At 35.6% G+C, this 13926-nt stretch overlaps 1 protein-coding gene across 1 annotated transcript; it reads right to left on the bottom strand.

The window, feature by feature from the left end:
- Positions 1–3: 3 nt before the first annotated feature.
- Positions 4–5339, bottom strand: LOC110718658 (bifunctional riboflavin biosynthesis protein RIBA 1, chloroplastic-like). Its single transcript, XM_021897539.1, has 7 exons — positions 5058–5339; positions 4040–4436; positions 3705–3920; positions 3210–3532; positions 1620–1749; positions 996–1292; positions 4–558 (listed from the first exon to the last, which is right to left on the bottom strand). The coding sequence occupies exons 1-7, from the start codon at positions 5105–5107 to the stop codon at positions 289–291; spliced, it is 1683 nt and encodes a 560-aa protein (XP_021753231.1). The 5' UTR covers positions 5108–5339; the 3' UTR covers positions 4–288.
- Between the last annotated feature and the right edge of the window lie 8587 nt (positions 5340–13926).

Raw genomic sequence — 13926 nt, 5'->3', positions numbered from 1 at the left:
GTATAAAGGCAAGAAATTATTATTCCATTAAATGAGGTAGACAAATTACAAACCTGAGACTTGCTCAAAGCTACTTTACACATCTTGAAAGGGAACAAAAAAAAAATGACATGATATTACAAAAACATCATAGATCTTTCTCAATTTATACAAAAACGTATAAATAGCCATCACAGATCATTTGATGAGGTGCAACCTTACTCCAGAGTGTGAATATGAAGGGGCTTGAAGGGATCCAAAATCATTTTGCCTGGATGCTAAATTAGTGGGCAGAATATCAAGTCAATTCTATAGGTTAACTGCAGTATCTGGTGAACTAGTTGTGCTGGGTTTGCCATTTTCAGTCTTCGGACTGCTTCCATTGCTAATTAGGTCTAGGCCATAGACATGACCCATCTTCTTACGCTTTGTTTCCAGATATCTCTTATTCTCACTGGTTATTGGAGTAATAAGTGGCACTCTCCCAGATACAGCAAGACCATAACCCTTCAGCCCTATATATTTTGCAGGATTGTTTGTCATCAGCTTCATAGTTCTAATCCCCAAATCCCTTAATATCTGCATCATCCCCAAGTTTAATTAGGTCAAATCAACATTCAAACCAAGTCAAGTTACTCAGACACCATAACAACGTGCTTAAAAAATACATCTATTAGAGATGATATAAGATGGCCGATCCAGCTAAATTTAGACAGGCTGCACAAAATTTTCCTGCTCGATAGACCAGGCAATTTTAGGGGTGCAGCCTGGCTTTTGTATACCGTTTGGCCTTTATCCATAAGATTACCAGGTTTGAGCAGATTTTTAAGAGACGAAAAATGAACTATTTCTTTTGGCATCGGCGCAGCCTGAAACATGATTAGCTCTTTTTAAAGAATCTCACAAGCAGTAACACATTCATAGGCCAAAAATCTAAGGAATTAGTACGACAAAAAAAAAATTAAATTTAAATCAAGGTACTGAAATAGAATTGAGAAGGAAAGAGCAGAAGTTACCTGTGCACCAATTCCATATTCTCTTGAGTCAACCGGTAATCCTAGCTCCTCATTGGCTTCAACAGTATCACGACCAGCATCCTGCAGATTATATGCACGAAGCTTATGGCCCAAACCAATTCCCCTGCCTTCATGCCCGCGAAGGTAGACCAACGCTCCCCTTCCAGCAGCCTCTATTTGCTTCATTGCAAGTGCAAGCTGGTTTCCACAGTCACATCTAGCTGAGCCAAATATATCTCCTGTAAGGCATTCTGAATGAACTCTCACTAGGATATCTTGTCCATCTCCTATTTCTCCCTAATTATTGAGAAAAGAAAAATAAAAAAAAGATAATCAGTTGCGGAGCAGATAAGTTAGTCAAGCAAAAATCCAACGATTGTTCCCCAAGTGCTACTTGTGCTTATATTACCTGAATTCTGTAACATTTTTAGCGACATAATTATTTTCAAACCCAAGGATACATACCGAAAGACCTTAAGGTGAAAACAACAAGGCTAGCAAAAGGGCTGAGCATCTAGGTTTCCTTTTTAACATTTACATCCTTGAGTAAAACTAAAATGGGAATAGGATGAAAGAGATTAGTTACAATTGACCAAATCCAAATACTTGTATAAATTAACCCACCTTAACCATTGCAATATGCTCAATGCCATCCAGGTATGACTTGTAACAATAAGCTGTGAAAGGCCCCCACATTGTAGGGATCCTAGCAGCAGAAGAACGTTCAACTAATTGGGCTCTTTTTCTCCGATACCTGCAAATCATAACATCAACTAAATCATTTAACCAATTTTAGAGCCACCACTTTGCCTCAATATAAGAAAGACGAAAAGGAGATGCAGGTTTCATTCAAGTCCCCTAAACAAGGGAATGAGCTGTTTTCTGATTTTGTCATTGACAAAGAAACGAGGGAAAACAACATAGTTTTCAGCAACAATCTGCTAAGGTTAGCTTTTATTTCCAAACAAGCATCCTTTTTTTACCAGAAATGGAAGACTTCATACTAAAATTTTGGAAGAGTTATATCAACCACACCATCAAACATTAGTAGCTAAATAACAAGAAGCAAAGGCAGCTTACTTAAGGAGAAAAACCTGTCTTTGACCCTTTTATCATAGATTCATAGTCGCAGAAAAACCTTTTAGAATGTAATAGCAAAATAATTAAAGTTTATGGGCTCAAAAGTTGAAGAAGAGGTTTGAGAAAGAATGCCGTAGCAAAGTGACAAATAGCTTATGGGGTGAAAACCTGAAAATTAGGGTTAAAAGCATAGGGGAAAAAATGTATACACAAGTTATAGACTTTAAATAATGAAGATCTGGAAAAAGTAAGAAAATCAAGCTTGTGTTGGGAATACAAATGGAATTCTCACCAAGTCACCAGAATGTTGAGCTTCACCACCTAAGTTATTTTTAGTATATTCATCACTGTTGAGATAAGAGTAATTTAGATCTAGCCTGGTGCCCACAAATAATACACAAGTATACTGAATGAATGAGCCCCTTAACTTCTTCTTCTCCATTTGTTTTTTCCAAATTCCAATTGAATGAACACTCCTCAGTCATACTAATAATCTAACAGCTATGGGGGCTGTTTCCAAACACTGTCAAAATTCACCATGCGAAACAAATTTTACAACTCCAATTCCATCCCCCTGCTTAGCGGAACTTCTACCAGTTCCAGAGTGTACTAGTATCTAGCTACCAATAATATTAGAAGAAGAAAATAAATAACATCTGAATTCCTCTAACTAACACAAACAGCATGCCCTAATATGTCAGAATTTCTCATTTCTTCACAACAGTTTTATATAGATGAAGTCTAGATACATCAATAATTCCTGTTCTGCAATTATTCTTGACAGTAGATTTATGCTTAACCTTGCACATATTTACTAATTATTGATCTCTTCTCCAGAATATTCTAGTAAAGGCAAAAGAATACTCTGTTCAGTGCTCACCACCACAAGGTTGTTCCTAATCTCTAACATACAAGTCTAATTGGTTCTTTTGGTTTTTCTTTTCCCCCGCATGAGAGAGAAGCTGAAATGCAGAAAAATAAACTCTGTAATAAACTACATAGATTGGTATGAATTTCACTCATTGACCTTAGTCTCTTCTACATATGTGATATCAGTGTGATTCCACAAATAAAATGTGAAAATGGTAAGACACTTAAGTGCAATGATCCAGATAAAAATTAGTGATACAATACCTTATTAGATCTGCAATAGAGACTATTTTGAGGTTTTCCTTCTGTGCAAATTCACGAAGCCTAGGCAATCTAGCCATTGAGCCATCATCATCCACAATCTCACAGATAACTGCAACGGGATTTAATCCAGCTAACATAGCAAAATCAACAGAAGCTTCAGTGTGTCCAGCTCTCTTCAGAACACCGCCCTCTTTATACTTCAATGGAAAGATATGGCCAGGGCGGTTAAAGTCCTCAGGCTTGGAGTCCCTTGATGCCAGGGCCTTTACAGTAGTTGCCCGATCACGAGCTGACACACCAGTGGTCGTACCATGTTTTGCATCCTACAGATTTTCATAAGAATCCAAAGAAATCAGAAAATATGTGTTTTCCGAAACAGTATTTTCCCTTCAGTAAAGCCAGAAATATCTAGCCAAAACTCGAATGGAAGTTCTAGGAACAAGTTCGCCAAAGGTTGTTTAAACATGCAAAACCATACTGCATAGGAGTACATACCACTGTAACTGTAAATGCTGTGCAAAGTTTGTCCTCATTATCTTTGACCATGAGAGGAAGCTGCAGTCTTGCCAGATCATCTTCTTTCATGCTGACACAAACAATCCCAGTTCCATGCTTCACAAAAAAGGCCATAGCCTCAGGTGTTGCTAACTCTGCAGCCATTATCAGATCTCCTTCATTCTCCCTGTCTTCATCATCAACAACAATCACCATCTGCAACGTCACCAAGGCAACAGACACACCATTCAATCAGCACGTCATACCTAATCAACTACCTAAACAAGCACAAATTCTACACATATATGATATCTACAAACCCATCAGGGCCAAACCTTTCCTTGACGAACATCTTCAATAGCCTCGGCAATGGAAGAAAAACCTTCAGTTGGGCGATCTAAATCACACTCATCATTCTCTGCTGCAAACCCTGCAGAAGTAGGTGCAGTATCCGCAGAAAGTGCCCCCAAAGATACAGTATCGGCTTGCCTCTCAATTCCAAGGGATTGATCATTGTCAAGTGCATTTTGGTTCAACATACCATTGTTGTTGGAGTAAGACAATAAATCACCTTCTCCAGAAACAATAGCAGCCCTGGTTCTAAAATTTCCCTTGACTTTGTGCAATGTTTTATTCCCTAAACAAACCATGGCTAAATTCGATTTCAATCCTCCAGCCAAGCTAACCTTTGTGCTATACAACCCATTCCACGATTCATAGTTTTTACTAGCTCTACATCAAGAGAAATTCATCCTCATCATTTCATTATACGCAATAATTTAACACGAAAACAAATCAAGAACCTATGCTGCATTGGTCCAACAAGAGTATGTACCATGGTCCTACAAGAGTATGTACCCATATATCTTCAAATCAAATTTATAACAAACAATAAAAAAACTGACATGATTGCACAAGTTTAACTAGATCATTAAATATAAGCTAATTTCACCTTCATCCTCACTAGTTCACTACCAAATCAAATTAATTCGGCAAACGAATCGAAATCTAAACCCAGAATCTTTCACCCACCAAAAATTTCTATATCATCAACCAAATTCAGTCATATATCACTATATCAGCTCCTTGTACAAATTTCAACACACTCACAAATCACTAAACAACAGCAACCAGAAGTTAAAAAATTCCCGGTAATTCAATCATAAAATTAACCCATAAACAAAAAGACGAAAGATTAAAAGACAACCCCAGAAAATATACAGGCAAAAATCAAAATCCCACATAATTCCAATGCAAAAAACAGTTGAAAATAAGAAACCAATCACAAATCCAGATTAAAAGTGCTGAATTTTCAAGTAGCCATCAAAGGAAGAGAAGAGAAAGAGAACATACTGTGAATTGCAGAGAGCAGCAGAAGGAGGAGAGAGATAGACAGAAGCCATGATTGTTGGAAGAAGAAACCGAAAAATTGTAGGAATATCCAATCCCAAACAAAATTGAATAATTAAAGTTGAAAAAGATGAGTGATTTGGTGATTCAATCTTGCGGGTATATATATAAATAGGTGAATCGTGTTTGAAGAGGATTTGGTGGAGAAGATTACAGAAGAGAAGTGGAGAAAAAACAAGAGATTTTTTAATAAAAAAGAATGAAAGAAACAACAGCGAAAAAGGCATGGGTCAGAACAAGCGGCTTTTAAGTTTTACCTGCTGCTGCTGCTGATTGTGATGTGATCTCATGCGTCAAAATGGATTAAAAGGTTGTGTGTGTTTTAGTTACATCATGACTAGTCCAGATTCTAGTCAATCCTTTGGGTATAGCATATAGCCGAATGCGGCAAGATTTGAAACAAATGCCCACCAACCCCCCTCTATAACAAAAGAAGGGAGTAGAATACTTCTTCGTTTCTAAATATTGGTATTTATTTGGCCGGAACAAGGGCTTTTAATAAATAAGTTATGATACTTAAGTGGATTGGTTTAGAGATAGCCTTATTGATGATATCTAAATACTGTTGTTCTCGGGATCAATGTATTTAAGGATTCATTTAGGCCAACATGACAATCACTATAATACTAAGACCTATTTATAATATACTACCTTGGTTTCAATTTATTTATAATGATGTGACATTCACTAACATATAGGTAAAATTTGTTTGTGAGTGGTAAATGAAGAGGAAAATATAAAATTGCATGTGATGAACATAGAGATAAATAGAAATGACAAGTAAAAAGCAAAGAAAATATTTGTTGTAAATAATATGTAGTATTTATATATGATAATTATTGCAAATAAATTGAAACGGAAATATTATAGTAGATTGAGATTCTAGGTTTTTTTTTTTTTTTTTTTTTTTGAGAAAAAGATTCTAGCTTAACCATTGAGTGATTTTGTTTCTCGTGAAAAGTTTAGTTTATTGCAAATATTGTTACTACTAGCTTGAATTTGTTCAATATTATATGTTTATTTAATTTCAATTTTATAAATCATGCAAAGAATTGATAGCAGGTAGCAATAAATATTCATGTATATATTGATACAGATATTTGATACGATATCACTGACAATTGGATATGAACAACAAAAGGCATGAGCCACGAGGCACAGCCGCACAGGTAGCCATGACCCTTTGACCCCAACCTCCACAATCTTTTTTTTTTTTTTTTTTTTTTTTTGGGTGCAAAATTTAATTGCCAAGCTGTCATTTAGTGCCAGCAGTAAGTTAACTACGAGTACGTTAACAATGTCCATGTACTATTTCGACTTAAAGAGGAAAATGACATGGATAAGGTTGAAAATTAACTGCGTTCTATTTGAGTATTAAATGATAATTTAGGTATGTAGCTAGAAATATATAAGCTTGATTCATATGGTTTCCTAAATAATGCAAGTCAACAACCTGAATCATCACTCATTAGTCATATAACCCCATTGCATGCGTGATTGAATCCAATTGCAATGTTGCATGAAATGCCACTATATCATTTTGTAATTTGTAAAGTTGTAATGTTTGTATGGACTGATTCACCAACTTGGAGCAAATTTTATAGTGGAAGTATTTGTTGTTTAGGTTTAGCTTGAATAATCTTGATTTGATTGATATAGTTGTACACTACCTATCTGAACCACGCATCGTGGTTATTGGAATTTATATTGCTCAATCCTATATATTTGTTTTTCTTTGATTAATTAAAGGAATAGTCGTGTATTATCCTTCATCCTACATACTTGTTTTTCTTTTATGAATTAAAGGAACAACCGTGTATTATCTCTGAAGAGGGGACCTTCCACCGGGGCTATTTGGGGCCCGGCCCCTAGTAAATTATTGTAATTAATTAGCTAATAAACTTAATAACGTTATTTTACTGATAAAATATTGGGACATAGTGATTAGTTTGAGCGAGAAGTAAAATATTCTTATCCCGGCTTCTTTAATATTTTCGACCTAGATCCGCATTCCCTCTCATCCTTACCCGGCCCTCTCAGCCAGCCTCTCTGGAGCAAGTTGAAGGATTGCTAATTTGCTAAAAGGACTAGAGAGAAAAAGAAGAAGAAAAAAAAAAAAAAAAAACTTCTCTGATAATACTGTCATATCTCACGAGTATTAAGTTACTAACTAACTTATGCAGTTATGCATATATAGAGATTGGATATTGCTAATAAGCGTTCCGGAGCGTTAGATAAGAGATTAATATATTACTTAAAATAGTATTAAGTTTGGAATGCATGATAAATTCACCCGTCGATCGCTGTAATTAATGTTAATTTCACTATATTATTTCCACATTTAGCTCTCTTGTCTAACGCCCAGGGGGGCGCTCGTTAGCTTTTACCATAGAAATTAAGAGGGCGTTTGGTTCGGAAAATGAAAACAGAGTGGAAAGGAAACAAATAAGAGGGGGAAATGAATCATTTAGCTATTACCTTTTCATTTGTTTGGTTTAACCATGAAAAGGGTATTTGTTAAGAGGAGGGTAAGGGTATTTGTTACCCCAAGTTTTTGAGAGGTAAACAAATGAGTGGTAATCATTACCCTTAGGTAATAGTATTTGTTACCATGCTTTCAAAACAAACACACGATAACGGTATCAGTTTAATCGAATCCGTTTCCAATTCAAAAAATACACTAACCAAACTCCCCTTTAATATAGTGTGTCACTGTTTCATTTTGTGAAATTGTGAATGCATAAAACGTGCTTAATTTTATAGGCATCAGCCTTGGGCCTACAATCGCTGTAATGATTAGACCAATTAGAAATGGGCCAAACACAATTATTCATGTAAATATAGGCCAAGCTGCACCAGGTACAAATGATTGGACCAAGTATATCACTCTAGTTCGGCCCAAGACTGAAAATATAACCCTTTTCGCAACATAAAGTGTTAGTTTGATTGGGAAAAAAGAAATTGAGAACTAATGAACTATATTTTGTTTTAGGCTTTGGTTTATTTTGATAGAAAATATTATTGAGAAAAATGATTTTCCCTTCATTTCTCCATAAATGGAAAGTTACTTTTATGATATGAAAAACTAATTTCTTTCGTAAGGAAGATATATCTTATTTTTCTCTTTTACTCGCTTCTTTGGTTCCTGTCTTCTATCCATCCCCTTCCTTTTACTTTCACTTTTTTTTCACTCTATGATTTCTTATTTCGTATAATGAAACCAATAAAAATTCTCTTTTGCAATCATACTTCCGTTAAATTATTTTTGTAGGAAAAATGATTTTCAATAAATGAAATATGTTTTCCATCAATACGAATAGAACTATAGAGATAACAAAATGATTTGTTGACAAAAACAAGTAAAAGTATAAACCTCCAAGAGAATAGGAAATTTAGTAACTCACTCATCAGTCGTCATTCCCATGATGGCTCAAAATTCTCATCATTTAAGTGTCACACAATATGATCTAAGCCAAAACTATAAGACATTTCTCGAAAAAAAAAAGTTACTTATTATTGGCATTTTCCTTAGGCGAAAAAGAAGACTAACACTTCCTATTATCCCAATATTTTTTTTTCTCTCTCCTAGAATCATTCTCCATCAATGGCTCGAAACGTGGAAATATCCCAACAACATTCATCCTTCGATAACAACAATAACGAACCAAATTCCATAAATACCCCTATTCTCCCAACCCGACTAACTTCCCGGTTCCATTGGCATGGAGTCAAACCATCCCTCTCATATTCGCTCTCGCAACCGGTCTAATCCTCCGGTTCGCCGTCCCAAAACCGGCCAAAGTCACAACTCGTGCATGGACCCTTCTCTCCATTTTCCTAACCACAATCACCGGTCTAGTTTACGCTCCATTACCGGTCGGAGCATGGGCATTTGTATGTCTAACAGTGGCATTGATCACGAAAACGTTGTCGTTTGAAGAGGCTTTCAGTGCTATGACAAATGAAGTAATATGGTTGATAGTAGTAGCGTTTTTCTTCTCACGTGGGTTTGTAAAAACCGGTCTAGGAGATCGAGTTGCGACGTATTTTATAAAGTGGATGGGACGGAAGACTATCGGTTTGGCTTACGGTTTGGTGCTGAGTGAGGCTTTAGTTAGCCCGGCTATACCGAGCTCTACGGCTCGAGCCGGGGGTGTGTTTAGCCCGGTGATAAAATCGGTTTCGGTGAATAATGGAAGTATGCCATTTGATAAGAAATCGGCTAAGAAGATCGGGTCTTATCTAAGTATGTCACAATTGCAGGTATGTACGTAGAACATGTAGTGTTGCATATTGCATTGCTTTGCTGCCTCCTTTTATATGTCATCTAGTGAACAAGTGTCATAGACCTCGTAGTGATATATAGTTTGTAGTATGAGGTATTGTCGTATTGATAGAGTATAAAATATATTTTTGGGCCTTAATCATAAGATTAATCTTTTGGTTGAGATTGTCCTTTAACGGTATCAAGAGCCAGCGTGACACAAAGGTTACGGGTTCGAATCTCAACCCTTTTTTCAAAGTGCCCTACGGGCTCTCGTGTGAGGGGGTGTGATATAGTATAAAACATATTTATGGGCCTCAATCATAAACTTAAGCTTTTGGTTGAGATGGTTTGTTAACAGGTACATTGACAACGAATATTTTAACGAGGGAAATACAACAAATGGAAAATAAAAATATGATCTTCACTTTATATTATAAGCTTTAATGCTTTATGCCTTTATAGTATAGATTTCGCATGTGATGAATTTGGACTCTGAAAAGGGAGATATATACAATAAAATGCTTTTTATGCCTTTAAATAACTAATTGATTACTGTACTATTGTAGTCAGATTTCACGTAGTAATTGTCCTGATATGTTAAATGAAAATTTCATGCGGAGTACTTCGTATTGTACCTAACTCATACTTGTACAAATTATGTAAGATATGTGGGTTGTCTATTTTCTACTAACTTTTTAGTCTCACACTATTTATTTGTATCTAATTTCATGTGACGGAGGTATTAACTAACTATATTTCCAACAATCAAATCATCTACTCTTGTTCGATTTTTCTGTTGTTTTTTTAAAAAAAAAGTTTTACACAATCCTGTCATTTTGAGGAGTGATAGAGTATTTAAGTCAATTTGTGTTGACACTTTGAGTTAGTGTGTACTCCCTCCGTCCCATAATATATTTTATATTTTCCTGTTTTGGAGATCTAAAATGTCGTTTCTGTTTATATTTTTGAATAGTATGTAAAAATTATTATACCCTTACTTTTTTAACTTTATTCATTGTATTTCCTAAATTATGCTAGAATTTTGCACATGTCATGTATTTTTTTCCACTTTCTCTCTAACTTTTGTCTATAATTGTACTTTTCACTTTTATTAACGTACTTCATCTACTTTATCTTCTTATTCTTAAATACCGTGAAAAAACACAAACAGAAACTATATTATGGGACGGAGGGAGTATCTCTTATTATTTCTCCCTCACTCCATAGTGTGAAATACTCACTAACTTTAGTTGGTTTGATTTGTGTAAAGTTTCAACTTAATAGAGCTATTCTGTTTAAGTTTAGACTATATCTATACTATTCTCCTTACTTGTATTTCATTTCTTAATTTTCATCACTTGTGTAAATGTATGGTGTGTTTCAATTTCTATTATATTTTCAAACAAAAGAAGTTAAGATATACTCAAATTATATAAATATAGAGAGTAAAGGATAGCTCAATTGGTTAGAGTTTTTTTTCTCGATTTCAAAGAATCTTGAGATCAATTTTCATCTTATGTGGCTCTCTTGACTACTTGTCATGGACAGATGTATTAGAAACTACTACATCCGTTTCATATATTTTGCAACTTTTGCCAAAAATAGATGCTACACATTATTTGCATCTAATGTTTTCTTTCCTTTTTAGGTTGTCATTTATCTATATTTCTCTTCATCATATACATTCCTATTTTTCTCTCTCTTACACTCACAAACAAATTTTACATAAGAGTCTGTGCACCTTTTAAAGTTGTAAAAAATATATAACAGGGTAGTACATAAGCTTCACCATCAGAAGTTGGCCCATCCCTTCTATCAATGGGCTATAAAATTAGACCCACATATCAATTGCTATTTCATCACTAGTAGTGCTTTTATTTATTTATTTATTTTTAATTATCTTTCCAAAAAAACAAAAAAAAAAAAAAAAAAAAAAAAAAAAAAAAAAAAAAAAAAACACATAGAGGTTTTCCTTTTCACTAAATAAGAGGGTTACATCACTACTTTCACTAGTAGTGTTTTTCTTCTTTTTCTTAGCACCACCTCATATTTTCTATTGCCCTGTGCTTGTCCATCCTCTCTTTCATTTCCATTATTTCCCTTTTCTCAATGATTTTCTAAGAAGACACCTTAATAATGCAAATTATTGGTCACAAATTTGACCAAAATAAACAACTTCAGAAACACAAACTTCCAATGACCATTGTCCACAACTTCATATTCTCAATTTCTCACGTATTCATATTTTGTACAGTTGCATGCACTACTTTCTTGATCATATACTTATAGACGAAACCCGCAACTTAGGAGTCGTAACCATCTCCACCAAGCAATGGCGGATCATTTAAGGGGCTGTGTGGGCTTGGCCCCTAAAGCAATTGGGAAATTTTATGAGTCATAGAATCTAATGCATGACAATTGCATACCAAATGACGGAAATAGGTTCAAAAATTTATTTATTTACATGTTTTTTTTGGCATAAATGAAATTTGATTTTATTAGTTTGAGTATTCAAACTTAAGTTGACAAAAGTAACCTTACAAACCATTAATATAAATCATTGATATATTTAATTTTATATAAGTAAGAAAAAAATTTAAATCGATAATTTAAAGATATATATTGCTAATGGTTTGAACATAGATTAATCTAATATATTATTACACTATTTTGTATTTATCATGTATAATTCATAAATAATGAGAAAGTCCAACTGGTACGATATTTAAAGTACTAGTACGAGAGAAATATATTTTTATGTTTATCTTAACTAACTTTATATAATTTAGACTTGTATTTATAAGATTTACATTTTATCTTAGAATTTATCGGCCCCTAAAAGAAAAGGTATGAAGATCCGCCACTGCCACCAAGGAAAATCTCCTTATGTACCATAAATTATTCATGGTATCCAAATATTTATTTTTCCAAACTAAGCTTTGTTACCAAAGTATTTTGCAAAGTGGACTCGTGGCCAAACTATTTACCAAACTAAGCTTTTGAGGTAAAATACTGTCTCGAACAACGTTTTATACCCTGAATTTTTTTTTTAAAAAAAAATTATAAAATATAAAACACTGTCTCGGACAGCGTTTTTACTTGTTGACTTTTTTTGTGATTTTCTTAATTTCTGATTTTAAAAAATAAAAAAAAATAAAATTCAAGTACATTAAAAACGCTGTCTGGGACAACGTTTTATGTACAATTTTTTTGTACATAAAACACTGTCCAGACAGCGTTTTTCTGCTGGACTGCAGTAGCCAGCAGCCTCCCCACTTCAAATTCAGCCCCCAACACACCACCCTCAGCCTTCAATCAGCCACAACCCTCCAACACCACCCCCACCACCAACCCCTACCGTCCCACCACCGTTGACCACCACCAACCACAACCTTCCGCCACTTTCGACCACCCTTATGCACTTCAAAACACTCCAACCACCCCCAATAGCACTACAATCACCCCCACCACCAACCCCAACCTTACCACCACCACCAACCACCACCTCCTGGGACTTTTGCCCACCCTTAAGCACTTCAGAACACTCCAAACACCCCCAACAGCACTCAACCACCATGAACCACCACATTAACCACCACGGGCCATCGCTTCTACCCAGTTTCTCATTATGGAGCTCAAATGTCTTGTGTTTGATATATATCGGCCTAGAAGGATCTATTTTGACTGACATAAGTCTGATTTGGACAAATAAGGAAATTAAAATTCAAACCACACACAGATTCATTCAAAAAATATTTATTATATTAATAATGTAAGTGTTATATGCAGCATTTTAGAAAATCCAGCTACAACAAATAAATCAGCTAATACTATTCCGACTCATTTATTCGGGGTAACTGTTCTCTATCCTGTCTGTCGGCCCTCCGTCTGACATTACGCCGCTTGTAATGAGTAATGGTGGTGAATGGGTCTCGGTGCGGTGGCGGAGTCTGCTAGCTGGACGATGGGTCCTCCTGGGTAGGGGTGGGAGCAGAATTGTGGATGATGTAATCCTCTGCGACTCTGGCCGAGCTCGGACTGTGAATGGACGGAGTGGCCATAATGACCGTCCCGCGTGTGGACGAGATAGTCGTGACCATATCTCTGTAAGGTAGCCACGCCCATATCTCGCACCCGCTCGACCTGGGCTCTGGTGGGTTCGTCTGCAAGGGCGATTGATAGTGCATCAACCATCGCCACCATATCCGCCACCTGCAGTAATCATTGATCAGTTAGTTGTATGATATAGAAATTTAAAAATTGATGAAAATAAGTAGATTAAATAAACTCAAATATCCGCTAATGACGTCATATGCTGGATGGTAATGTGTGGATGGTGGTGTGTAGCTGGGGTTGATGAAATGCCGTGTAATCCGCCTTTACCAGACCATGTATAGATCGTGAGGATCCATAACGCCCTGCATCTGATCACCTCCAACGACGAACTCCAACCGTCGCTGCCATAGGTCAAAATACATGCCCTTCTCAAATTCTCCCCTGGGAACAAACGATGTATGGCTACCCGATTCGGCCCAATACTGATCA

This window comes from Chenopodium quinoa, unplaced genomic scaffold, assembly GCF_001683475.1.
Source record: "Chenopodium quinoa cultivar QQ74 unplaced genomic scaffold, ASM168347v1, whole genome shotgun sequence".
NCBI lineage: Eukaryota > Viridiplantae > Streptophyta > Magnoliopsida > Caryophyllales > Amaranthaceae > Chenopodium > Chenopodium quinoa.
This window is presented reverse-complemented; position numbering and strand designations above follow the sequence as displayed.

Coding starts and splice junctions, on each gene's coding strand:
- LOC110718658 (XM_021897539.1), bottom strand. CDS start 5,107: ATGGCTTCTGTCTATCTCTCTCCTCCTTCTGCTGCTCTCTGCAATTCA. Junction 3,533..3,704: donor CAGCATTTACAGTTACAGTG/GTATGTACTCCT, acceptor GAAAATCTGTAG/GATGCAAAACATGGTACGAC. Junction 1,750..3,209: donor TCTATTGCAGATCTAATAAG/GTATTGTATCAC, acceptor TATGATTTGCAG/GTATCGGAGAAAAAGAGCCC.